This window comes from Strix aluco, chromosome 4 (assembly GCF_031877795.1).
Source record: "Strix aluco isolate bStrAlu1 chromosome 4, bStrAlu1.hap1, whole genome shotgun sequence".
NCBI lineage: Eukaryota > Metazoa > Chordata > Aves > Strigiformes > Strigidae > Strix > Strix aluco.
Genome location: NC_133934.1, coordinates 92997810 through 93023591, shown reverse-complemented (window position 1 = coordinate 93023591; position 25782 = coordinate 92997810). Strand labels below are relative to the sequence as shown.

At 42.9% G+C, this 25782-nt stretch overlaps 1 protein-coding gene across 7 annotated transcripts in view; it reads right to left on the bottom strand.

Moving 5' to 3' along the window:
- Positions 1-14629: 14629 nt before the first annotated feature.
- Positions 14630-25782, bottom strand: part of MAP3K9 (mitogen-activated protein kinase kinase kinase 9) — a 63879-nt gene continuing 52726 nt past the window's right edge. For 5 of the 7 annotated variants that reach the window (XM_074824316.1, XM_074824311.1, XM_074824314.1 and 2 more), the window contains one exon: positions 14630-25478. In XM_074824316.1, the coding sequence (XP_074680417.1) occupies positions 24997-25478 (482 nt within the window). In that variant the 3' untranslated portion in view covers positions 14630-24996. The remainder of the gene's footprint in view (positions 25479-25782) is intronic. The other 2 variants (XR_012623264.1, XM_074824313.1) reach the window with 2 other exon arrangements.

Genomic DNA, 25782 nt, shown 5'->3' with positions numbered 1-25782 from the left:
TCCTTGTGTAACCAATGGATTTCACCCAGCAGTCGCTGCCGGATGATAAATTTAGCAGAAAAAGAACACCATTTTTTTTAGTGTTCCTATTAAGAAGGTGACAGCATCGGAAAGGCGCTATTTATTATTTACCTACACTGCAGTATGTTACATACCTCAGTCTGACATTAGAGTCCAGTATCTCAGAGATATTTTAAGAAGTGTGTACCTTTGAAATTCTGATGTAGATACAAAAAGCTCGCAGAGGCAGCAGTATCAATCAGCTACAAATACATTTTCTGATTACAGGAGCCCCAAGTGAAGTAGCTTTATCTAAAAAGAGAACTTTCTCCTTATGCTCAGCCATCTATTTCATGCAATAATTGAATGTCTGCTGAAAAACTGTCTTGTCATCTGTTGCAATAAAAAGAATATGCTTGATTATAGCTTGGCTGTGCTTACTGAAATGCTGCAGCCCACAGCCTCGAGGGCAGAAAGCCTGACAACTTCCTTCTGAGAGTACCCCTCATTCATACAGAAATGTTTTGGTCCCCTTGCACATTTTGCCTATAGTGCCAGAGCCCTTCTCTTCCTAAGACAAAAGTCTTCAAGCTCTCCTTCCACTGTTGGAGTATTTCTTACAGAGGTACCTTGGGCTTTCTTATCAGGTCGGTAACCTCCTCCCCATCTTTCACGCTCTGTATTATATCCACAATCAATTAAAAAAATAGATGGCATTTTAGACTTCCAGAATTCAATCTGAACCCTACTGACTTAGCAGGAGCGGGGGAGATGTGGTGAATTCATCTTAGTCTGTATCGTCTCTGCACTGCACCTTTTTAGCTGTAGGAGGATCCGCCATTTTATGAACACAAACTACTGCAGCATGATCCAGAAAACAGCTAAACGCTTTACTTCTGTTTTTTCATTTTCCATCACGTTTAATCTAAATCAAGTCTTAGAGCCTGAAAACAGATATTCCCAAGAAGCGTAGAAAAATCAGCAAAAGTAAACTGCCTTTTTTAGAATTGTATTCTATAATAAGCAAGTGTTACTAGGAGTGCTAATGTCATTAGGAGTGAAGAGAGAATTTTGCTTTAGTTTTAATTCATGATTTCGTGATGCTGGGAAGTGTACCACAGTTGTTCTGGGTTGTTCTCTAGAGGCTGCTGCGACACCATCTATAACTCCCTCTTGGAAACTATAAAGAATGGACGTGCTGTTCTGAGCTGTGTGCAGATGCCTCTCCCAACACACACAATGCTTGGGTGCACATGTGGGAAAGGACATAAATACACAGGCACATACAGACTTTAGAGGTAATTTATATTTCTCTCAACCTTATCCCATCTGCAAAAGGAGAGTCTTGAATCCTGGCCTTTGAAGCTCAGGGTGTAGCTATTCCAGACTTCCCTTGGCTATCTGCTCCCTCATTTAAACTGATTTTAATTCTACATCAGACTTCCCCTCATGCAGATTAAGTTCATCAATTTTTGTTTTGACCTGGGAAGACCAACAACACCAATAGATCCCTGGTGTCTTGCATGTCCTCTGCTCTCCATCTCAGAGAAGCACATCTCTCCTCAACCATTTTTCACCAGCTCAGCTATTCCCATTCTGCCCTCAGTCTTACCCCTAGGCACTATGACTGCAGTGCCAAACCTTTTACATTTTGTTGTTCTTTGGTACAAAGAGGTTGTTCATTGGAGTGACGCCCGGAATATCATCTGTGTTTGCTGAATACACATAGGTAAGAGAGGGCAAGGGTGTAGGGAGAGAAGGACATGCCCAGGAAAATGGGGGATCTCTTCGTCCCCTTGCCATTCAAGGTGAGATGATTCTCTCCTCACTTTTAACTTAAAGTTGTGTCAGGGTCTTGACTTGCCACTCTCTTTCTTATCTATATAGGAGAATATGTTACCTAGCATACCAACCATTTACCCGACAGGGGAGGTCAGAAATTATTTTCCTCTCCTTGTCCCCCGCTTGTGCTAGAACAGCAAAAAGACTGGGTATGAGAAGGATGTATCCACCCCATAATGCCAATCAGAGCGGCATTAAATGGAATCAAGACTTAGAAATCAGCACCAAATAGCTCTTAGAATACCTGGTACTTCATGAAGTGAAAACCAACATGCATAAGAGCATCAAAGACAAGCTTCCAGGGTAAGGGCAGTTCCAGGATATACCATGCGCGAAGGCAAAAGCACCTTCAGTTCCCTGGGCTCCTGTCCCCTCACTCATTTCCCCGTCAGTGGAGGACACATTAACTTACAATGACAGCTCGCAACTTAGGTCCATCTCTCCTGTGTCATTCACCTCCTTTAGCCGCTCTGCTGGGTCCTAAGTGGTGTAGTGCAGAGTGGGACTTTTCTTCCCCAGGTTATGAGAAGAGCCCTGTCCCTTTCTCCACCAAAAGGTATTTTGCTATTTTCCCTTTTATGTGAGCATTTGATGTTAATCCACAGGCAACTATTTCCAGCCTCAGATCCTTTTCTGAGGTTCTGCTTCTCAACCAGCATTTCCCTGCTCCTTTCATGTCTGTAAAGCTTATTCTTTTCCTTTGAATCAATACAGCTTTATTTAGGATGGCATCTTTCACAGAAACCGTATCCTCAAATGCCTGTGAATAACTCCAGATCATGGCCTGTATCTGGGACAAATTACTGCAAGCAGTAAATATTGTATGGAGTGAAAATGTTCAATCACACCATATTTGTTTCACTAAATCTCATGTTATTGATTCCTTACCTTTTCTGCAGTTCATAGATTTCATATCAGCCTCTCCCCTCAAATGCTGGTGTTATCCAGCTTTGTCCTTTATGCAGGTCTGATTACAGCTGCATGAAATCCTGAGGAAGGAAGATGCTCTCAATTTAAATATGTGCCAGGCCTATATTTGCAATAGGCATTTGAGATGCCCAGCTAGATAGCTCTCTACCTCCTGGTATATCCAATCTCATTAGTTCCACCTAATTTATCTGAAGTATTGCTTATTCAGAAGAGGTTCTGAGCATCGACCCCAGGATATCAGCACTGGTGTGTGACATGCTACTGTAAGAAGTACCAGTATCGTACACTAAAGGACTAGTACCTGCCCTGAAAAGGACGCCTTAAGTTCAGACTTGTCTAGTCTTCTCAGGTCAGTAACATCAGGCAAATGGCCAAATTGTAGTTGGAAGAGGATGAAAGGCATATAGGTGGCCTCCTGGAGGGTGCTAAAAGGAAAACTGATGGTTCTTCCCCAGCAAAGCTTCAGACCCATCTATATCCTCTCCCTACACATCCTATGGCAACCTCCCAGCCCCTGCTTCCCTGCCTCCACACACACTGATGCAGAGGTACCAATACTGACTTTTCCAGAGGTAACTCCTGTATGCTGAGGATTGTCCCCCTGAAATGTGAGCAAAATAGAGGGCAAAATGGGAAGAACAGCCTCTGGCTTTGGTTGTTTTCATACGACCAGAGTGTGTGAGAACAAGGATTAAAAAATACTAGCGCTGGCAGTGAAAACTAGAAGCACAGACCCCACATACTCTGATCCCCAAATAATTTGGGCCTCCTCAGGACGCACCGATGTTAAGGTCACTCACCCTGACCATCAGATTGTGTGGCAGACAACCACCATCTGCCACAGATTACAAGCACCCAATTGAATCCCCAGGTCTGGTGGGCTCAGGAAGGCCCGATGCACTTCCCTGAAGGGCCAGGAGACCCTGACACCCCCAACATGGCACGGGACAGTAAACACTGCACAGAGATCATCTCCAGTGGCGCACGTAAGGGAAGCCACAGCTCGGATTACGTGGGCTCAGCACTCTGGTTCAGAGATGATACGTGTAATGTGCAGCACTGATGAGGGATGCTGACACTTGCTGGGTATTTTAAGCTTTGACCAAGAGAAATAAATGCTTTATCATTCTGTACTCACACACCTGTCAGTCACTTCCCTTTTATTAGCTAAAGCCCACAATACTCACAGCAAAACATTTGATCCTCTGGGTAGAATGCAACATTTTCTTAGGAAACAATTATCAAAACCCAAAAATAGCCTCAACTTCTGTATGTCATTTTTCTTCTTAATGGGCCATTAAAAGGCTTGTTCTTGTGCTACATTACTCAGAACCTAGCTATAGCATTCATCACTTTCCTGGTAGTGCTGCTCTTATTGGAGCATCCTGTGCTTCCCTGTAGACCTCTAGAGATATCCAGCCATTTTGTTTTAATATCATTATCCTTGCTAACAACTGAATGTAATTGTCCAAGAGAGCAAGCTAATGTATACCTCAAGTGAAAAACACTTGTAGAAAATCAAAGAGAGCTGTAGCCAGAGAAGGGAATTAGGAGGCAGGACTCCCAGGCTCTGCTTTCAGTTCTGCTTACAGCTTGCACATTGGCAAAGTTTTTTTAACCTCCTTTTGCCTCAGTTTCTGAACTGTGGAATGACCCATGGAAGATGCTTATTTGGAATATTAAACAGTGTTTGCAAAGATCCTGGGTTTAAGGTGCTAAATGCACACACAAAAAAGTCAGTCTTCACTTCCTATGCCCCTTAATTACAACACTTTCATCCCAAAATGGCAATTCTACTCACTCCTCCCACCATCCATACTCAAATTTTTCTTCTCATGAATTTTGCCTCCTTTTTGGTTATTATGTGCACTCATTTAAATTGCAGCCAGAGACATTTCTAGTAGATGTTAGGAAAACAATTCTAACAGGAAAGATAGCGAGGTGATGATCATTTTCCCTATCACGTATTCAAAGGAAAGGAAATGACCACGTAGAAATGCCTGCCCCACAATTACTCTGTGTAGCTGCCAAGTGTTCCTGATCCTCAGGCCACATGGCTGGAAAGGAGGTCACGGCAGTACACTGCCATGGCTTCATGTCCTTACTGCCAGAGCCGCTTCGCTGCCGTCTCTCAGCCTTCCTGCCTGCAGCATATGCCAGTTATCTCTCGTCCTTCATCACGCAGCTTTGCTTTGCCTCCACCAGCTCCTGCACACGAGGCCAGGAACAACGACACGCTGCACGGCCTTGCCAAGTCAGAGTCTCCATCCTCATGCAGATGTGTGCATGCAGCTCCCATCCTCGGAAGAACGCAACTTGTTTCAGCAATCTGCGCTTATCTGGCTCCCTCCTTGAATCTAGAGAAATCAAAAGTTGCTGGTTTTGAGATGTGTTATGGCTTTAACCACCTCAAAGATGTGTAAGGGTAGCCAAAACACAACTTACAGCTCACTGAGGTAATTTAGCCAACTGAATAACTTACAGACAACAGAAGGGCCAGGAAGACATTTTGGGGAGCTGGAAGCACATAATTTGCACATAATTTTGCATTTGAATCATGATGTTCGCTGCCAGACAAAATCAGCACAAGCCTTAGCCTGTGCCTGGGACAAAACTGACAAAAGGCTGTGCCTTGATAGAGAGAAACAGAAGAAAAAAATCTGAAAACCCATTACAGAATCAAATGTAAGCAGCTGCAAGAGCAAAGCCCAGTTTGGTGATGGTCATATGCTCACCTTGGTTATTATTTTGTACCCAGTTACCAGTCTGTGATTGGTGCCTATAAATACAGAAAGTCAGCTCAGCTGGAAATAGATGTGATCTACACCAATTAGTATCTCATCCGCTTGAAAATACAGAAAAAAGCACAGCTACATAAACTGCAAAACGGAGTGCTAGCAGATGAGGCTCTGGAAACACATTCAAGAAGGTCGGGTGGGAATTGTGAAAATGAATGGGTACACAGGGAAGCAAGAGGAGGAGAGGAAGGGTATTTAGGGAGCACATGGGGAGCTCATCACTCCCGGAGTTAGCAACGGGACGCAGGGTTTCATGGTGCTCAGCACCCAGACTGGGACGTGAAGGCATCCTTCTGTCTGACTGCTCACTCTTGACCTATGTCAAGGCTGCTTTACAGGGAACACCGAAAGCCCAGCAGCACCTGAGAAAGCTGGCATTTTTGCAGCTTTTGAAGGCACCAGCATGCCTTCATGCTGGCAAATCACCGAATGCCTGCTGTAAAATTCAAGCCCTTGGTGAACTGCAATTTCCACACAAGCCTCATGCTGGAGGCCAAGAGGGCAGCAAGGTGAAGGGACTGAGCACACACCCACTCCTAGCTGACCCCACAGCTCCCCAACCTGCCCGGGCAACACAGGCCAGCGCCCAGCTGACTTCTCCCACAGATCCTTTATAGCATTGTCTCTTCTCTGTGGAGCCCTGCTCTGGTGCGGTTCAGGCTACAGACCCAGATGGGAGCTCTGGATGTTTTCCTTTGTATCCACAGAAGCCCTTTTATCTTTCAGCTGCCAAAGAGGCATGTGGATCCTGACAGGAAAACAATCAGCAAGTCTGTCTATCAGCCAGAGACATCAGGGACACAGGCATGTTTAAGCCTCACTCCTGTTTCCAGCCCTTATCTGCCCATATGCAGCTGTGTGACCCTTTGAAGAGCGGGAGCTGCTCCCTCACCCTGTGCTGTGTCCAGGGTCAGGATCCCCGCTGTGAGACCACTGCCTGGTGTAACATCCTGGGAACAGCCCTGCCCCTTTGCCAACCATCTCAGACGGGTGTTGAACAGAAAGGGAGTTGTGACACCCGTGGGGCCCCTTGTGACTTGTCACCTGCTAGTGCAGTTCTTCCCCCATTCCCCTTCATCTGCACTGAAGTGGCACCAAGTGAGCCACATCAAAGACTGCTTCCTGGCTAATAATCATGCAAGAAACCCTTAATCTATTTTTAAACAAAGGCTGAGTACTCTGAAAGATGAGGGACTGGGGCAAGGAATATAACTAAACACATAAAACGGGAAAGAAAATACAACACATGTTCCCAGGATCTTCCAATACAAGTTCCAGAAAGATTATGCAAGATGGGCACTGTGGTATTCACATCCACTTTCTGCTGCTGTTCGGAGCTGCTGCATAGTCCTGGAGATAAGGAGCTTTCAGCCCTGGGATAGATGCCTTCAACTTGTCAGGGCAGTGTCCTTCAGTTCTGCCCAGGAGCGAGGCAACTAGCAGTAAAAAGAGCATGTAATCAGCTGTAATTAAAACCCAGCACCACCATCACACCTACCAGCAAAGGGAAAGGCTTCAGACAAGATGTGCCCTGCTCCCACAGAGAAGTCTCTGTCCTCCTTGGGGAAGGGAAGCCCCAGGAAAGGGAACAGGAGCCCTTTCCTTGCAGGGAGGAAAACTGAGTCATGCACGTTAACAAAGGGTTACCAAGCAATTGGGTGGCTGGGCTGGGAGCAGGCCTGTGCAATGCCCCGTTTGCAATGCCTGCATAAAACATCCTTCAGGTGTACAACAGGTCTTGAATGGGGTAGTGGCTTCTGTGTTGCGACTGACTAGGGGAACAGAAATCTATGCAGCACAGAGCCACCCAGTGCTTGGTGCCTAAGAGTGGCTGCTGGTTACCCCATGACCTGAAAAAACTTCAACCCAATGACCTGACTGAGCAAGGCTTCTTTGCCACATTGTCTAATGGTTGTGCAATAGAAGAAACTGTTTTATTTTTGGCCTGTCACTGACACAGCATAGCACTGAGATGCAGATGTGGTAAGTTTTCTTGGGCATTAAAGCGCTGAAATGAAACAGTCATTGCAGCAAATTTTGTCCTTCCAGTTCCTAAGCGGGACACGGACAATCACCACCTGAGTCATCCAGCCTCACAGCAGCACAGACTTGCTGTCTATACCCTGGGTTGCCTTTTTACAGTAAGTCCACCTCCTTACCAGCCCGTGATGGCACAAAACATTTAGCAATTAATAATATTTCTGCACCAGTAGGAACATCCCCTACAGTTTGAGGATGCAAACAGTTTCTTCCTGGCAATCCACAGTGCAGCTGCCAGAGGCTACCAATCTGAGCCGGAGCCTCAGTGTTATTTTAAGCACTGTTCCCAGCTGCAGCATCACTGTGTTTGCCAAAACCTTTCCTTCTAGAAAAGAAGAAAACTATCCAGGCTGTATGGTGACTTTCAGGGAGATCAAGTGTTGACTCTTTCCCAGGGTGTCGTGAGGATAAAATTAATCCATGCTTTAGCACAGCCAGTGAAGAATCCGATACACCTTACATGTTCAAATCCATGTATTTTGCCTGTCCCTTTAATTCTAAACTTAATACACATCCCTTAAACTCCAACCTGTTGTCAGGACCTAGATGAATACCTTGCTTGTTCCTGTCACAGAAAAAATATGTGGCACAGTCACTGGGCTGTACTGAAAGCCAAAGGTAGGGACCTACCTGTGAGGATGAATGAGGTCTTCGAGGGATAGGAGGTTGGTGTCAGACTGACAAAGAGCAGGATGCCAAGAAGAATTTGTGCATTACTAGTTCACCTGCGGCTAGGTAGCCAGCCCCCCTGCACACCCACACAGGCCCAGGTGTGGGCTTCAGAGTCATTTCCCAGTGTATTGTTTTCCTGATTAGAATTGAGGTCGGGGTAGAGAGCTCCACACAGACAGAGGGAGCACTGATGCTATGGGGTCAAACTCTGGCTAGCAGTGACACCCCGGGAGTTCAGCCGATGCAGTGAGAGCGTGATACACATGGTGCTATCCCAAACATCGGCAAGAGCAAGCAAAGGAAACACACAGGTGTGCTGCACTTACCGAGGGCTCTGTACTGCTTGCAAGCCTGGTGATGTGCACACATACCTGAGAAGAGGGATTAAGCCAAGGGCTCTGCTTCAGGGTCACCAAGTGCCTCTGGCCAAGTCCTGCTGCTTTTCTGCTCCCCTGCCTGCACTGAGAAGCTCCGGGGTGTAATGGTAGCGGGTGCCAGGCAAACACCCTTGAACGACAAGAAGAGCTACACCCTCCCTGAGGGATGAGGGGGCAGAGACTGTGAGTGCAGTCAGTACTAGCAAGCTGAAGCAGACCCACTGGCAAAGAAAAAGGCTGTACGAGTTATAGGCCTAGGTCTGTGGCACTTAAAGTGATGGCTTGCACAGTGCTTCCGTCACAAAAAGAGAGGCTGATGGGGATGTTGCTGACCAGCGTGCCTTGCTCTTGGCTGGTTTTGTTTAGAATATATACAGGCAGCAGCCCGATGCACACCAAAACCTTCGGAGAAGAGTAAGTTTACAAAGGGTCTGTCTGCCACACGGTTAAGACTGCCAGTCTGAGATGGAGCCCAAAGTGGCAAGAACTGCATCAAAATGAGGAGGTTCAGATGTGCCATACAGCCCCAAGGGGAATCGCCTGTTGGATGAGACAAAACAGGAGTTGCACAGAGTTGGTCAGACCCTCAGATTTCCTTAGCCAGGTGGTCCCACAGCTCTGCTCTTATTCCAGAAAGCTTGTGTGCAAGCTTGCCAGCTGCTACCCACCCACTACATGGTTTAGATGAGGAAAGGAAAACCTTTTCCAACACCCTTACTAGTTGCTTGTGCAACACTTAACATTATTGGTGCTTAAGGGCTCTCATGGCAGCTTCTGCCTTGGCCCTCCCTAGTCCCAAAAGCCCTGTTGTTCTGGAGAGATACTAGATAGCGCTTACATCCTGAAGACTGTGTAGGTACAAGTCCAGAAGGGGCTTGCGTAATTAGCAGGTTACTACAGCAAATTCCTAGGCTCTCCAGACACTTCTTGTTTTACACTGTCCAACATTTTTTTAAAAGTCTATCCCATGTTTAGTTGGATGGGAAAGAATTTGTGATCAAGAGGTTGGCAAGAGTTTTTGTGATGGCTGTTTAAGTTGAAGAACACTGAAGACTAAGTTGCTGTGATGCTATTTCAGAATTAAGAACGGATAATGTTGATCCCTCATCCATGTCTCTAGGCAGAAGGATAGTGATGGACATTGCTTGAAATAGCACTGCTTGAAGGTATGTGTATAATCAGGGAGAAAAAAAGTGACTGCCCTACCTTGCATGTGAAGGGAAAAGTACTTCAGGCTAACCCAGAAGAGCTGACATGTGGCTGCAAGAACAGTGTGGTCCCAATGTCAGAATTGCATGCAGCTGAGAAATCAGTTGGCAAACACAGTTATGACAGACTGCTCCAGAGAAAGCTATCTGATTGCAGAAAAGGAGCTTGGATTATAAAGATGGAAACTTGCATGGAGGAGGATAAAGCCAGCATAGAATGGTTTTTAATCTCAGCTCTTTGTACTGGAGACACTAGGTACTGAGGCTGCAGGAGCTGCTTCTTCCACCAGACTCGGCCAAAGCTGAGGTCTGAAACCCCCAGGAGTAGTAAAGCTCTGTGTTCTGGCCCTCCTCTCTTCCTCTAACTGCACTCAATTACAATGATGAACACAGAACTCAATACAAACCAAGATCATTATGAACTATAATAGATTTGTCATGGAATAGGTGTCTGCCCCCTGAGTACCCAACAGCCTCTGTGACTTCTTTTCCCCCCTTCTACAGGTTTGGCTGCTTGGGCTCAAGGCCAGCTCAGAGAGATATAGCTGTGTGGCCTTGGACAACACTGCTGGGACCAGAGCTGTGAGAAACCTCATCACAGCCTCCCCCACTTCACTAGGTAGCCACATTTTCTTGCTGATGGTCCTTGCCTCAGCTAAATTCTGACCATGGCTATGTCTGCCCAGGTACCTTGCTGACTCAGGCCCACTCCTGCCTTCCTGGCTTGACCTTAGACCCTCCTAATCCCTACAGACTTGCCTGGCAATCACTGGACTGTGACTGGCCCTGGTTATTGTCACTGGACCTGCTCTGCTCACCTTGCTCAGGGACCCTGGGACTGCATTGGTGAGGCCACTGCCCTGCTGTCATCCTTTGCTTCAGCTCATCTTCCCTTACAGAGCAGCACCTGACAGTGCTGCTCCCTGACACAAAAACTTAATTAAGGAAACCAAAGCATTACAGGTATAACCTTGATACCACCAAAGATAATTGCCACCAGCAGCAACAGCAGAGGCAGGCTCTTCAGAAAACCTTCACTTGCTGTGGGACTACATGGATGGTTTTACTAGATGAGTAGAACAAAGTTTTCAAATGAATAAAGCTACATACATACACCCGGAAGTCAGCAACATTACTGGTGCAATACCTCCTAAGGAGGGAATTTGTTTGTTTTTGCCTTGGGCAGGTCTGAATTTAAAATCCTTTCAGTGCTGACTTGAGATAGTCCTGAAAACACCCCAGAACAAACGCATAAGTGCAAAGTACAGCTGCGCTACAGAGCCTGCCTGAAAGGCTCTTCCTGCCCAGAGACACCACTGATATTTGCTTATTTGGAAAAAGATGCAGTGAGATAATTGGGCCTAAAGAGACAAGATTCTCACTCAGTTTGGCAGGGGCTGAGGCCTGAAGATGATGATGGGGCATCTCTCTTTGCTGCCGTAATTGCTTCTTGTCACTCTAGTCATTTACCCTGCTCTTTCTACCCTCAAAAACAGAGAGATGCAAATTCTACCTCTCTCTTTCACACCGGATAGGGTGTGAAAACCCTAAGTTTGGTCTTCCTTGCAAACCTCCTGTCTCTGTCTCCAAAATCACGCCGAGCAGATCAGTATTTCAGGGTTGGCTTGCTTTTCTACCCCATAAGAGCGGGAAGCGGACTCTCTTCCACAGGTGCTGCAAGATGTTAACATCAGAGCAGTTACCGGTCACCCATGAGGAGAGGATGGCATGGCAACAGCAGCAAGTACAGAGACATTAAGGCAAGGGAGCTAGAAGGCTCATTTAGGAGGGCTCTGGGAACAGCAGCTTTGGACAGGGTAAAAGATAGGGAATTTGAACTGGGTGAGGGTAGTCCCAGAGAAGGGCAGAGAAGCAGCCCCTATGAAGAGTGAGAGGTCTGTCTTAGGATAAGGAGTGATTGGAAGTTATGACCTCAAGTTCTGTTTTGCTGGTGGAAACCAGCTGCATAATCAGGTATAAGCCAGGGTATTTCCTCTTCTGTAGCAACTCTGCTGGTTTCTCCTTATTTCCTGTAGCATCCCAGGAAAGCTCTAACCCACATTCTCATCGGTACTGGTTCTTGTTCCACCCCTCCCTTCCCTTCTGCAGGCAGACAAGAATAAAGAAACCTCCTGCCTTACGCCTCCTTCCTTCCCCCCCTGCATCTGAGACCACTTCCTTTGCCCCAGCTTTTCCAGTCACAAATCATCATCATGAGCCTTTTCAAGCACAATTCTCCTTTAGAACACACACCATCTTAGAAGATCCTCTTACCTTTGACTGGGGTCCTGCAAGATCTGGGGGTATCTGTAGAAAAAACTAAAGAGCCGGATACAACTGCAGGAAGATCACCAAAATCAAAAATGCCAGACTGCTGACCAGTTCTCCGACCACTGGCTCAGAGTCCCACTGGAGAACATGATGGCATAAGATGTTCACATCCATAAGAGCTGGTTCTTTTAATACTAACTGCAATCTGAGACAGGTAACCCCATTTTTTTTTTTTTTTAATATTCAAACCCACGTTTTATTATTAAAGTTAAGATGCTAGAGCATGATTTTGGGAGAAAGGAATAAATTTCGGAGCAAATTTTGCAGGCATGAAGTGTACAGGCTTTGGTTATATTTAGTAAAGCGATTATGGTTTTGTTCTACTTTATGCTGGAGTGCTATCAGTTGATCCTGCCTCTTTTCATTCCATTTCAATTTGTTCTTTGTTAAATTAATGAGGACTTAACGGAAAATAAATCACATGCCATTAATAAGATTTTAGATTTAGTAAAGAGCCACAAAGCATGTTGAAGTCTACTTGAAAGCCCCAGAGCTTTGCTCATCCTGTCACAATTGTTTCCTTTTTCCCTGCCAGAGCAAACCGTAGTGTCAGTTGTGCACAAGCATGGAGATAAAGCTTGTTAACCCTTGTTAAGATACTCCAGATGTTTGCTGTTACCATGTTCACTCCAGCATTTTTTCTAAAGCCTAGTCTGCTTGAGTGCAATACCAATACGCCTGTAAACTTTGCATGTTACAATTAATTCGGTTCTTGTTAAGCCTAGCTTTAGCAGGACAGCCTCTTTCTTTTCTTCCACATAAGAAGGGCCACGCATGTCAAAATTCCACTAGAAACAGCAGATTAATTTATCATATGAGCTGCAGCTGCATAGGCCTGCCCACCTTCCCCTTAATCTGCTTAGCCTCAGAAGGCTACTGAGAGGTTTCAGCAAGGTATGCAATGGGCATTCAGAGCACCACTTACATGTACTATTCCAGCATGTACCATCTGAGGAACATAATGTTATGTTAACATTACAAGTTCCTTACTTGAGTGTATTTACAGCTGAAGGCCTACGTAAGATTTGCACTGTAGAATTTGTATGTGCACCCCTTGCCTACACATCAACAAAAGAAAAACTGAAGTTACTCAGCTTAAAGCATCTGCTTCTGTGTTCATTCTGCATCCATGCTAACCCTGGCAGCTTTCACTTAGGATCCTCCCTCTCTGCTAGAAGTGATTAGATTTCCCTGCTTAGAACACTGCTAGCTTTATTTTTATGTTCTGCCCCAGTGCTATGTGTTCCTGCCATTTTCTGTAGAAGCTGCATTTGCTGGCAGAAATTTATCTGCCATGATGCATCTAAATTTTTGTTCCTGATGAGTCCAGCTTGAACATTATGGTAACCTTGTGGTTGTGACAGGTGAGTAAATTCAGCTAGAAAATCTGATTCTTTTAGGACAGAACCCTACTCTGAAAAACATTACAGAAGACAGAAATATTTGGTTTAGTTTGAGGAGTCAGGATTTGGGGAGAAGGGGAAAGACAGTTTCAAAGATAAAACATTGCAAGACACCTTTTGTTAAAACAAGTGAAAAGGCAATTAATTTTGCATGCTATTTTTCTAACTAAACATAAATGACTGCCCGTCCACTCTCCTCCCAGTTTATCACAACCACCATCACTATAGCAGTTTGAATGGAATATATGACTAAAGGTAGTCTACCTATGCACTGATCAGTCTCCATATCTGCTGGAAGGGTGTAGGATTTCTTGCACATACCCATGTTAGAGAAAAAACTCTTCAAAAGGAAATGATGAAACTTAAGGTCTTGGAGTGCATAGTCCTTCATCAGTGCAGCTGCATTTCTTAAAGCACGGAAATGTGAAATGATGGCTTGGTGGCAGAGAAGAGCAAAGGCACAACTTAGAAACCAAACACACAACCTCGGAATCAAAACCACGTTGTTCTGGCTTTCACACCGACAGTAAATGAAGGACAGCTTGGAAGGAGCCTTGTTCAAGCAACTGTGTCTCATTGAATGATGTGGCAGGGACAAAGGCACAGCATCAGAAGTGAATCTAAACCATCTGTTAAATGTCATCATGCACAAAATGTGTTACTGCATTAGCTTCAGATCCAGATTCACATTCTGGCTGGGATAATAAATAAAGAGTAGAAAAATCTTAAGCTAACAGAACAGCAATACTAATCTTCATAAAAAATGGTACGCAATTAATCACCCTGTGCAGAGAAAAGCCAAAAAGGGGTGAGCAGGCAGGTACTGTGCCTGCTGTCCAGGGTTTTGCAAAAACAGATTTCAAAAACCCTATGGAGGTCCCAGAGCTGGAAGAGCTGATCAGGACCAAGTTACCTAGCAAAGAAAAATAAACTTCTTGTGGCACTAGGAAAAATTCTGAATTCCTCAGATCAAGGTAACGCCACTGCTATTTGAAGCACAAAACCAAGAACTCAAGACCTGAAGACGATCACTTTTATAACAGTTTTATTCAAGTCTGTGTGCTCTAGTGTTGAGACAAGGCCTAGATCAGCATTACACTGTAATACAATAATTTTAGCCATTGAACCAAGCCTGCTTGGCATCCTTGGTTTACAATTTACAGTACATCCAAAAAAAGAGCAAAGAGAAAAGAAATCCCAAAACGCCAACAACTTTCATTAGCTCTTTGCTTCATTTAAATATTGTTCTATAACATAAAATAATTTAATACAAAAAAGAACTGTAATCCAAATACACATAATACATTGACACAGAACAGAGGAAAGATACAGTAGATTATGCACAAGAGTATTCAGTTGATGTGTTACCTACAGTGAAACAAACTGGACATTAATATAATTTAACTATTTAAGCCCAAGAGGGTCAGAGGCAACAAGTCCGGGTCACAAATAAAGCTTTTTAAAAAATAATGCAATCTTCTTTTCCTCTAAGCTTACTGCTGTACAGAAGTTAAAGGAAGGCTCCAACAAATCACTTAATTTGACAACATTTCATCACACAAACAAGAAAAACTTGCTGGCCTCCGTTATTTTACTCAACTTTGGGGTACATTACCACTTGCTAATGTTAACTGCTTTCATTGCAGGTTCTTCAGGCAAAACATACCTTCAGGTGTTACTTCCATAGCAACAGACTTTTGAACACCATGAACAGAAGAGAAGACATACAGAGGTCTCCAAAACCAGACTGAAATACTTAAGTTGTAAGATGAATTCCAGTTCTGCAGAGTTTGGAGTTCCTTATGAAGTACCCAACACCCTCCACACAGTGATTTCAACACAAGCAGGAACTATCCCATATCTCAAAAGAACAGACGTGGGGGCATGATCTTACACTAGAATAATCTACTCACCTGGTTCTTCAGATTTACAGCATTGTACCTAGGAAAGTCAGGTCACTGATTTTTGCATCTGGCTTTAAATAGAAGCAGGAGCAGATCCACAATTAATAAGGCAAAAGAAAGGAGTAGCTTATAAAAAGAGGAAGGAAATACATTCTCTGGCTGAGAAATTCTTGGACTTTCAAAGCCACAGAAGAGACATTGTTAAAAGCACAGGTATTTTCCCTGATTTTTGCACCACTGTTGCCCTGCCCACTCCATATAAGCTTCTCAACTTAAGTCAGGCAAAATATATCAGATATTTCCAGCTTGTCCTGAATTTATGACAAAGAAATCACATATACCAGCACGAAGTGCTGTGCCAACAGCTGACAAACAAGAACCCTAGAACTCTAGTAACAGTAGTGGATGTTGATCACTGCTGAACTTGTCCGGTCTGTCCACCAGCCTGGAGGGATGCATTTTTAAAATGAGAAAAATACCTGAGAGAAGGTCTCAGGTTAAACTGACAGTTGCACATACAACCTCCGTGCACCACTTACTGCCCCTTTACAGCTAGTAGCCTGCTAATGCAGAAGCCGTTGCTCCTTCTTCCTGTATCAGAAAACATTCCAAAGCTTACCCTGTTTATGGTAAGACTTAGCAGTCAAATAGGCATGGCATGTGCAGTCATGGAAAGGCCACAAGAGTCAGCAATCAAACCAGCATTTACCTAGAGGCTTGTGAAGAAACTCTTTCCTCAGGTAAACTGACTCTTTCCTCTGACAATCCAAGTACGGAGCCTGGTCCTTCACCATTAATTTCTACAGGACAATCCCTCCATTTAGATTAAAGGAGCTTTGCTGAATTGGGGTCTTGTGCATTTTGACCCACAGATACATTCCACTGACTTCAGTGATGCTTAAGTATGTGATGAAGAGCTTTCATAAATTGAGGCCTCTTCCCTTCTAACTTAAAAGTTAATTGCCCTAAATACAAACTTTTACTACTAGATCTTCTTGGCTCTATGTGGTTTCTTATTGTAATTGCCAAATATAAGGGGCACTGGTGCCTACTGACTTTAAGTGGATCTAGGTATATTCTCCACTTTGAATTTAGTCATCTCCCAAAGAGACCTATGTTGCACAAGAATGGATTTTACTCTGCAAAGAGCACTGGCCAAACTCAACCATTCAACTGGCAAACACTTGTATACTTCCTTTTTTCCTCCCCCCCCACCCCCCGGCTTTGTTCTTTACAGTCTAGGACTTCTGGATGTTATGTTTGTCAAGATAACCTCAACAACAGAGCAATGGCAGAACTGATGCAGTAACATCTGCTTGAGATGCAGTGTGAAAAGTCAGCTCAGAGGTATTAGCTGCCCTATTCAGATACACATGCTAACCCTGTTGACATTGTAAGAGCTGCTCAATAAAGCATGCAAGACAGAACAACCACCCTACTATGAATATGTGGGCAACAAGGTGAGGGTGTCGAGGGTGACAAGTCATTTTGCAACACAGACTGGGCCTGGGAGAAAACACATTACCCAAGTTGATAAGTGGCCACATCCAAGTAACCCAAGTTGAGAAGTGGCCACACCCACAAATTCCAGAAGAACCCGAGGAAGAAGCTCAGTTCTCCTCCAGATGTAGCTAAAACTGAAGCAGCTCAGTGTGCAACCGAGTTATGCCAAACAGTAATCAGAGGCCAGGTTTCTTCTGAAACTCCGTGAGGAGAAACCAAGTACAAGGGTTCCCAAAAAACTTGTTCATGTACATACTGAAATCTTCCGTTAGCAGCATTCTTATCAATGAAGCTTGGAAAAACACCAGCATGTCTTCCTGCTCCATTATAACCTCTACTGCTAAGAGACTGAGACACAAAAGCATCAGGACATGGCTAGAACAATGTTTCTTTTTTTCTCAGACCCATATGTCTCTCCAAGACAAGGAGGTTAGCTTTATCCAACCTCAACATCTGCTCTTGAGAAAAGGCTAAATTGGAACAATCAAGGTAGAACAGGGAGACAGTGTCAATCACTCACACAGCATATATAAAATGCATTATTCTGGTCTTACTGGTTGGCTGGGGTTTCAGCAAACAACTTTTGAACACAATATAGGTTCTCACTAGCTATCCTAGAAGCTAAAATTTGAGCATGGACAAGATCCTAGTGAAGTATTTCTGAATAATGAAGGGCCTTTTTTCCCCACAACATGATTATTTTTCAAATAATTCATTTTAAGGAAATAAAACTTTGGCATTCCTCCTGCAGATTTGTTCTAAGCCCCATTTTGCTAGCTGTGCATCCATCTGACCCATCAGCTACAGACCTAACAGTAGCCCACTTCAAACTGAGCTTATAAATCCATTATACTAACCACTAAAAAATGTGTCATGGTTTCTTAATATTAGCTGTATTGGGCTGTCTGAACATTATTAGCATTCAGGTACAATAAGGACTGTATTAGGATCTGATGTTAGGAAAATAACACTGCAAATACAGGGAAACAATCAAGATTGTGTGTAGGTCCACTTTAAATGCACATGAGATTATTTAAAAAAACCCACCTTGTTTTCAAAAAACAGACCTTCACTTTTAAAAGCAATAGTGACCAACATGAAATCATCATCTTCTGGTCTATGGACAATCAGCTCTTCCACAGCTCAGAAACCATCAAGAAAAATGCCCCACCTTGTCGTTTATTGTTTATTTTGGAGACATATGTAGTAAAATCAAGTATAATCTTAATTTAGGAAACTGAATTACTGGTTTTATTTTTTTGATTAGAAATTAGCATGTTAAAATACAAGTGTTTGCTTCTGTCCTCCCATCATTCCAGCCTCAACTGCCTACCTAGAGCAGTTCTTACCAAAACTTATGCTTTCTTCCCATTACATCTCTACAAATGAGGTAGCTCAGGGGAAAATAAAAGAAACCAACCAGAGATTAAGTAACTACACATTCCCCTCAAATTCTTCTTTAGGGCCCAACTTACCTACAATGCCATGAAATTACCAAGCAGCTAGTATCCCTCTGTACTCTGACTGCTTATTACATTAAGAAGGATAATTTTACTCTTTTATTTGTTATTTCCTGCAAACCTTCACTTTCACTTCTCCCAGTTGTGTCTTATGCTTCTAACTTGGAAACATTTTAGGTCAAAGCACACCTAAAACATGTATTTGTTTCTGTCTTAGGTCCCCAAGTACTATGGTAACAATAATTAATAACCGATAAAGATGAGATAGGGGCAGAATGCTAACTGAGAGATAAGGAGAGCCAGGGATAGTGTACTTCTTTCCATAGGGGTGTATGAACATCAATAAATGGGAGGACATGAAATATTTACTGTGCTGGTATTTGGCCTGATGTGCGATGAAGAACACTACAGTACTGAAAGCTACAACCAGGAGTTCTCTCCAAAAAACAACCTCAGGCCCTAGCAAGGAGGCATGTGAGATAGAAGGCACCTAGGAATACAGGATACACCTAACACACACATATTTCACAGGTTTTAAAAAAAAAAAAACCCACCCAACAAAACACACCAAAAAACGCAAAAACCAAACAGTCCAAGAAGCCATTCTCAGTAGGAAGATTGTGTTCCTGGTCCATTTAGTACCAAAATAAAAAATATTTTTTGACACATGTAGAGAAGCAAATAAAATGTGTTTCTTGTATACAAACATTGACGAAATGCTGCAGACTTTCCAGTTGCAAAAAAGGGAGATCCTTATTAGAGAGGAACACCAATAATTCTGGTAGCTACATCAGACCCACCACTCAGTCACCAGTGGCAAATTACCTTTTAATCAAGCACACACACCTATTCGGTGGGAAAGTGGGAAAGACTATTTTTAACATACAAAAATAAAGCTGATGTAGGTCATTTCAGAAGCTGCATTCATCTCTAACCAATAGCAAAGCTGCTCAAAAAAGCTGAGCATGAGAAAAAACAAAAGCAAATGCACATTTTAACGGCAGCATGTGACTTTATACTAGTGTGTTCAACAGAGGGAGCAGCAGAATAAGCCATAAAGGCATTTCCATACTGCCTTGTGAAACTGTGAAAGTAGGGCTGAGGAAACAACAAACAAGTGCTTCTTAAGACTCTTTTGTTTGTTAACCACAAAAAAAAGGGAAAATGTAAACCACAAACTGGATTGGAAATAAAGAAGAAAAAGATTAAAATTTGGTTAAAAATTGTTTCTGTCCGGCTAGATACAATACCACTGGCTGTGCAAACCACCATATTCTAATCTTACACTAAAAAACTTAACAGAAAAACATAGAAAGGCATTCTTGCCCTAAGATATCTTAACTATATGATCAAGCAAAGGTTTATGAAGTCTGAAAGTTATCCTCTGTGACAGCATGAGTGTGTTTTGGTTCTTTGCCTGTACATGCTGTATTTATTGCTTGTTTGCAAATATATTTTAACACATGTCTATCCCCTCACTCTTAATGTCCAGTTTTACCTAAATTATAGCCTTAAGGGAGTTATAAATATGGAATTTAAGCAGCCTTTCTGCAGCAACAGGATAAGGATCAGAAATCTTCATTTCCAAATATAAACATCCTTGTTTCATACTGAAAAATGTGAAGTCAAAAGGAGGACCTGTATATCTCTGTGCAAGACGTAAGCCTCTTTATTTGCCACAGAGTTGGCAAGAGTTCTTGAGAATACTTCCAAAACACATGGAAAAGGTTAGAAAGGAATAAGCACGTCTTCCAAGAAGAAAGGTTTCAGAAAAACCCAAAAGAAACAAAACCATTAATATTAGCTTAAAATTACTTACAAAAGTAACAGTCTATCATCGAATTTTGGGATACAGTATTAGGTTTGGTTCCATACATCTAATGGGACTCCAGCTCCCATATTCATCCCACAGAGATGAATTAAGTTTCAAATAAAAGTTAAGCTCAAGATAGAAAGGTGACTCAAGATGGGAGGTTTCCTGTCATTTTCTATTTAACAGAAAACTCCAGATGGCAAAGACCTTTCTTTACTTGACCATTACTGCCTCACCTTCAACAGAATGAGAGGTATCCGGTTTCATGACAAATCGAAGTAACATCTTTATGCAGTATTGTCCATAAAGTCTTAATGTAACAGCATGCTATGAAGAGGAAGGCAACTACTCCCATTCCTAGAGGTACAGAAAAATACTTCATCATAAAAGCATGCCAAACCAGAACAGGTGTTTCCACATCAATAATGTAAAATTCACTTTGAAAACACTCTTTTTGTTAGAAAACCATTACAAAAAAAATATTTTCACTGAGGTTCCCTGCGCCATACTGAATATCAACCCATGGCAGTAATAATTTGAAGGAAAAAATAACACCTATAAAAAGTTACATTTGCAGCTCTGGAAAGGATTGAAAGGAGATAAGACCTACTTGCTGGCAAAACAGAGCATTGTGCAGTCCATAGGAAGCAACAGTATTAGAAAAAATCTGTAACTAATATCACTTTAGTTTTGACACAAAAGCCTTCTTCTCTCTACCTGTCCCACACTCAAGTTCTGTGAAACCAGTAGAAATTTATCAAAAAACCTGTAATTTTTTGCACTGGTTGCTATGACTGTGTTTCCCCTCGAATTTTACAGGAAAAACAAACAGGCTACAAGGATAGCACATTTTGAAGGGCTGGCAAAATTTTTTCTATTTCCTAAATTAGCACATCAATTACATAAATTAGTGATACATACTGCCAGCTGACTATTTAAAAAAAGTTTCCTGACTAGAAAAATTTCTCTCAGCAACAACATTACTACTATTACTATTAGTTAAAAAATTTGTCACTTCCTCTTTGTGAGCCCTGTAATTACTTTAACAAATTTTACCCCATTCTTTTATCATTACTTTTGAGACTGCTCAGTGATTTTGTGTTCTCATGGTTGGTTTTTTTCTGAGAAAATGAGAAAAAGATAAGTGCAACTTATTCAGATATTTAGAAAACAATACATTTATTACAAATTCTTATAGCAAGATTTTCACCATCTTCCTTTAACACTGCTAGAAAGGTATGTCAATCAACAGTATTCTGAAACTTTTGTCTCCCTGACAAATGGGAATACTAGTAACGAGTAGAAAAAAACATTTGTGAGCTGACAGTCTTATATCTTCTCAGTATCTAGAGGACTACAGTGAAGCATCCTCTGGAGATTTGGAGCACCTCAGCTCCCACAGCTGGCAAGGAAAAAGCCCAACAGAATAAGAATGGTGAGAAATCAAGCCAGGATGAGATAGATGAATACAGGGAGAGGTTACCAGCTAGCTTAAATATGCACACAGCCTCTGGGCCTCAGGACACCAGTTGCAACAGCTTTTGGGATGCATAAGGTGAAACACCTGACAACTCTTTGCCTTGAGAACTCCCTCTGCCCATCAGAGAATATCCCACCACCTCCTAAAGCCAACAGCTTTGTTTCTACAACAGACTCCTCTTGCCCAGTACCTCAGGTTAGCCACAGGCTCCCACCTGGAAGACAGTTATGGGTTGATGCTCAAAGACTACCTCATTTTATTTCACATGCTAGATTCAGTGAAGATAACTGCATCCAAGGAGTGTTCAAAAAAGAAACAAACACCAAACATTATGCTTCTACCTAGTCTTTCTGGCAGCTTTGTAATAGAGAATATCTAGGTTGGAAACCCTGATCTGGATCCTTGACTCCTTGTCATCTGTCCTACCCAGTTCCTTTGATGTAGCAATGTCCATTTGATGTTAGAGAAGATGCTCTTCAGAGCAAAATACTTCTAATAGGTGAGCCACACACCACTTTCACCAAGTGGTTATCTAAAACGGAGAAAGGGGGAAGGGGTTTTGACACTCCATCCTCAACTTTCCTAAGCAAAAGAGGTGACTGAACAACTTGGCTTTACAGCTGTCTTGCCTGTTGGGGACTTGACAGAAACCTTACAGTTCACTTGGTGAAAGCAACTGGCCAACTATCAGAAAGTTTAGTGGGCTGAGTTAAAACAATGTGACCTAGAAAGGTAACCTCCCATTCAACACAAGTAAATGGATTTTAAAGACTCCTATTTGAATTGAACTACTCCAGGTGATGACTTTGTAGAGCAAATGATGCTTCCTATGACATTTGTAATGATACTTTTTGGATAGAATACATTACATTTCAGAACAACTGATCCAGTTTTGTTTCAAACTTTTTAAAATGGTAAAGGAGACTATAAAAAGTAGACAGTTTTAATCTTCTGCTTTTAAGTCCCTCTAACAGCCTCTGACTGGGCTTTCCTTGAGATTGTTCTGATAGCACAATCAGAATTAACCATCTGTTTGAGTGGGTTTTCCTTTTTAATTTAATTCCCTGGATCACAAACTGAGTTTTCAGAAACAGAAAGCAAAAGGATGAATGCTTAAGAAATCAATAATGCTAAAGGTCTACATTTAACAAAAGTGTCAGAAACGTTAAGGATTCTTTTTAAAGTATCTTAGCCCCACCATCAGAATACCTTGCCTACACAGTCAATAATCTATCCAGCTTCAGCAGTTAGTGTAGCACCATTAAGGCTACCTCCAGAGCATTCAATGGGGAAGGCAGCAAAAAGTAATTCTGCCATTAAACATGTTTCATGGAATGTGATAAACAAGAAATGTGTGACCTTCCTACACAAAAACATATTGTACTTGCTTGGAAAAAAGGGTGCACCTGACTAATGGCAACATGCTGGTTTCAGCCCTCAAACAGAATTAAAAAACCTTAAGTACAGTACTTCCCCACACATGCTGGTTTTTAACATCAGATTATAAACATCTAAACACACAGGTTCTGTGTGCTGACAGCTGTGAGAAAGTATTCTGCTACACTGCCTTCGCAGCAGGACTGGACTGCCCTAACAGGTTGAGCACTGTGTTGGCAGCACTGTCAAATCAGTTATTTGTAACCAAATGGTCAGTAGCTTAGCAAAATGAGCACAGATCTGTACAAAAAGAGTGAACAGATATGCTGTACCCTGCAAAAAAGCAGACTACCTTATCACACTCGTATAAAGGCCACATCCCTTGTTTATAATGCCAAAACTGGGGAAGAGAAGCTCTCATTAAAGCCGATAAGATATACCTGCAGAGGCACAGACACACAGTCTCTGCACAGAAAACTGTGAGCACAGGCACACCCTATTTGTGTGACTTCCTCCAAGACAGGGGTCTGTTCTTGCTCCAGAGTTAGGAGTTTTTACTTATTTGAACAATAATAAGGTTTTACACATCTATAGTGTCTTTCACTCCAAGATCTCAAAGGACTTTATATCTATTACATATGTCCCAACCCCTCTCCCTGTGAGGTAGGTATTATTCCTATTATTTACAGATGGGGAAATTCAGGCACAGAGGTTACATTATTTGCCCAAGGTCACACAGTGAGTCTGTGACAAAATAAAACAGAATCCAGATGTTCTGATTCCTGTTCGCACAATCCAACTACTAACAAGCCTCAGTTTTAAAAGAGCCTTAAACAACTATCAGTGTGCATAAGAACAGTCTTGGGTTTCAAGGGCCACTCCTAAAAAGTGTAACAAAGGAGGAAAAACAGGAAGGAAAAAAAAAAAAAAAGAGGGAACACAGAACTTCTGCACACCAACACAGCTTTGAAGAAAGAGTCCCTGCTAATTCCCTTCCCAAAGCTGAGGCAGCTTGACTATGAGCCTGTGATACAGGGGGTGGGAAAAGGAGGCTGATGGAACCAAAGTTTGAAACAAAAAAGCAAGCTAAACAGCCATACCACAAGCCTTCATCTTTTTGAAAGCACAGGGTCATAGAAAAATAGGGCTGAGAAGGACCTCAAGAGATCACTGAAGTCCATCCAACCTGCCTTGAAGCCAAGATCAACTACACCTACTCATTCCCAAAAGTCTAGTCAGTCTGTTCTCAAAGACCTCCATCAGTGGAGATGCCATGCCCTTCCTCTGCAGTCTGTTCCACCTTGCACTATCACATGAGCAAAGGAGGACAGGCGAGTCTAAGATAGCTACTTCTGCTCCTTCAGTGGGGGGTACCATGATTCCCAGACCTATCTAATGATCTGAATACATTTCAGAGAAGGTAGTCTCCAGATATTTACTTGATTCCATCCTGGATTTCCTGGGAAAACATCAAACACTGGTGTCTGCTGTAGTGTAATATTTGAGCTTTGAAAATACTGATTAATACCAGGATAGATACCAATATACTTACTGCAAGTGCCAAATCCTACAAGGTCAGTAACAAAGACTTTGATATGATAATTTTAGCTCATTGCAGATTCAAACTGCAATTAGAGGGCAGGGAAGACTACAGAAAAACCCCACAGCAAAAGTCAGCAGCTCAGAGTTGCCAAGTTTCATCCAACTGCAGACAAAAATCAGGCAGTCGAACAACACATCTTCAGCAGAGGCAGCACCTCTGTAGCATCCCTCCATCTCATCTGTCTTCAAAGTGCATTCTCAGTGCAAAAAGTAGGATTGAATTTAGAGGGGCTCACTATCCCCAGTGGATTTCATACTAAGACCAGAATTCTTGCTTGAGTTCATATGCTGCAGCTTTGTGTGTGTTAAGTTCACTTCTGCATAGCGGAATGGTGCTGTCCTGACTCTGCCCCTCAGCATCTATGTCCAACAGTGTCCGCTCCTCTACAGGAAGACCCACCTGGAGAGGAAGCAGTGCAGGCAGTCCAGGTCTCTCTTCTACAGTGCTGCTGCTACTAGCAAAACAAGAGTCCAGATTGCTTGGAGTATCAGTACTTGAACTGTTGGCAGAAGATTCACCCTTGGCATTGCTGGGTGACACAAACCACCAGGGATCAAGCCGCTGCCGACTGGCTGCAGGACGTGGCCGGGGCAGGAACTCCAATGTCTTGGGTCTTTCCAGTGTGGGGTCCTGCTGTGCATTCCATCGTCTCGGGGTTGGAGGAAAAACAAGGTTGGGGTCTGGCAGGCGAGGGACCTCATTGGGATCTCTACTTGGACTAGGTGTTTTTAATACACCTATCCAAAACAGAGAATGTAAGAGAAGAGGGAAACATGTTAGATGTCACTGCTAAATGGTTCCAACAGATCTTAGTTTATTGTATGTACACTGTGAAAATATTTTCAAAGCAGAAAGCCTCCATTCAGAATCTACAAACTCCGTATCTTCAAGATTACACCAATCTGAAGTGAGTAACTGGCTTCTTCATCCCCACACTGTTCTCAACACATTGCAAGACACCTGCTTCACTGACCTAGTACAAGCAGCAAGTTTCGTTCATTCTCTCATTTGCTTGCTTCAATTTTCAGGCTGGAGAGCATG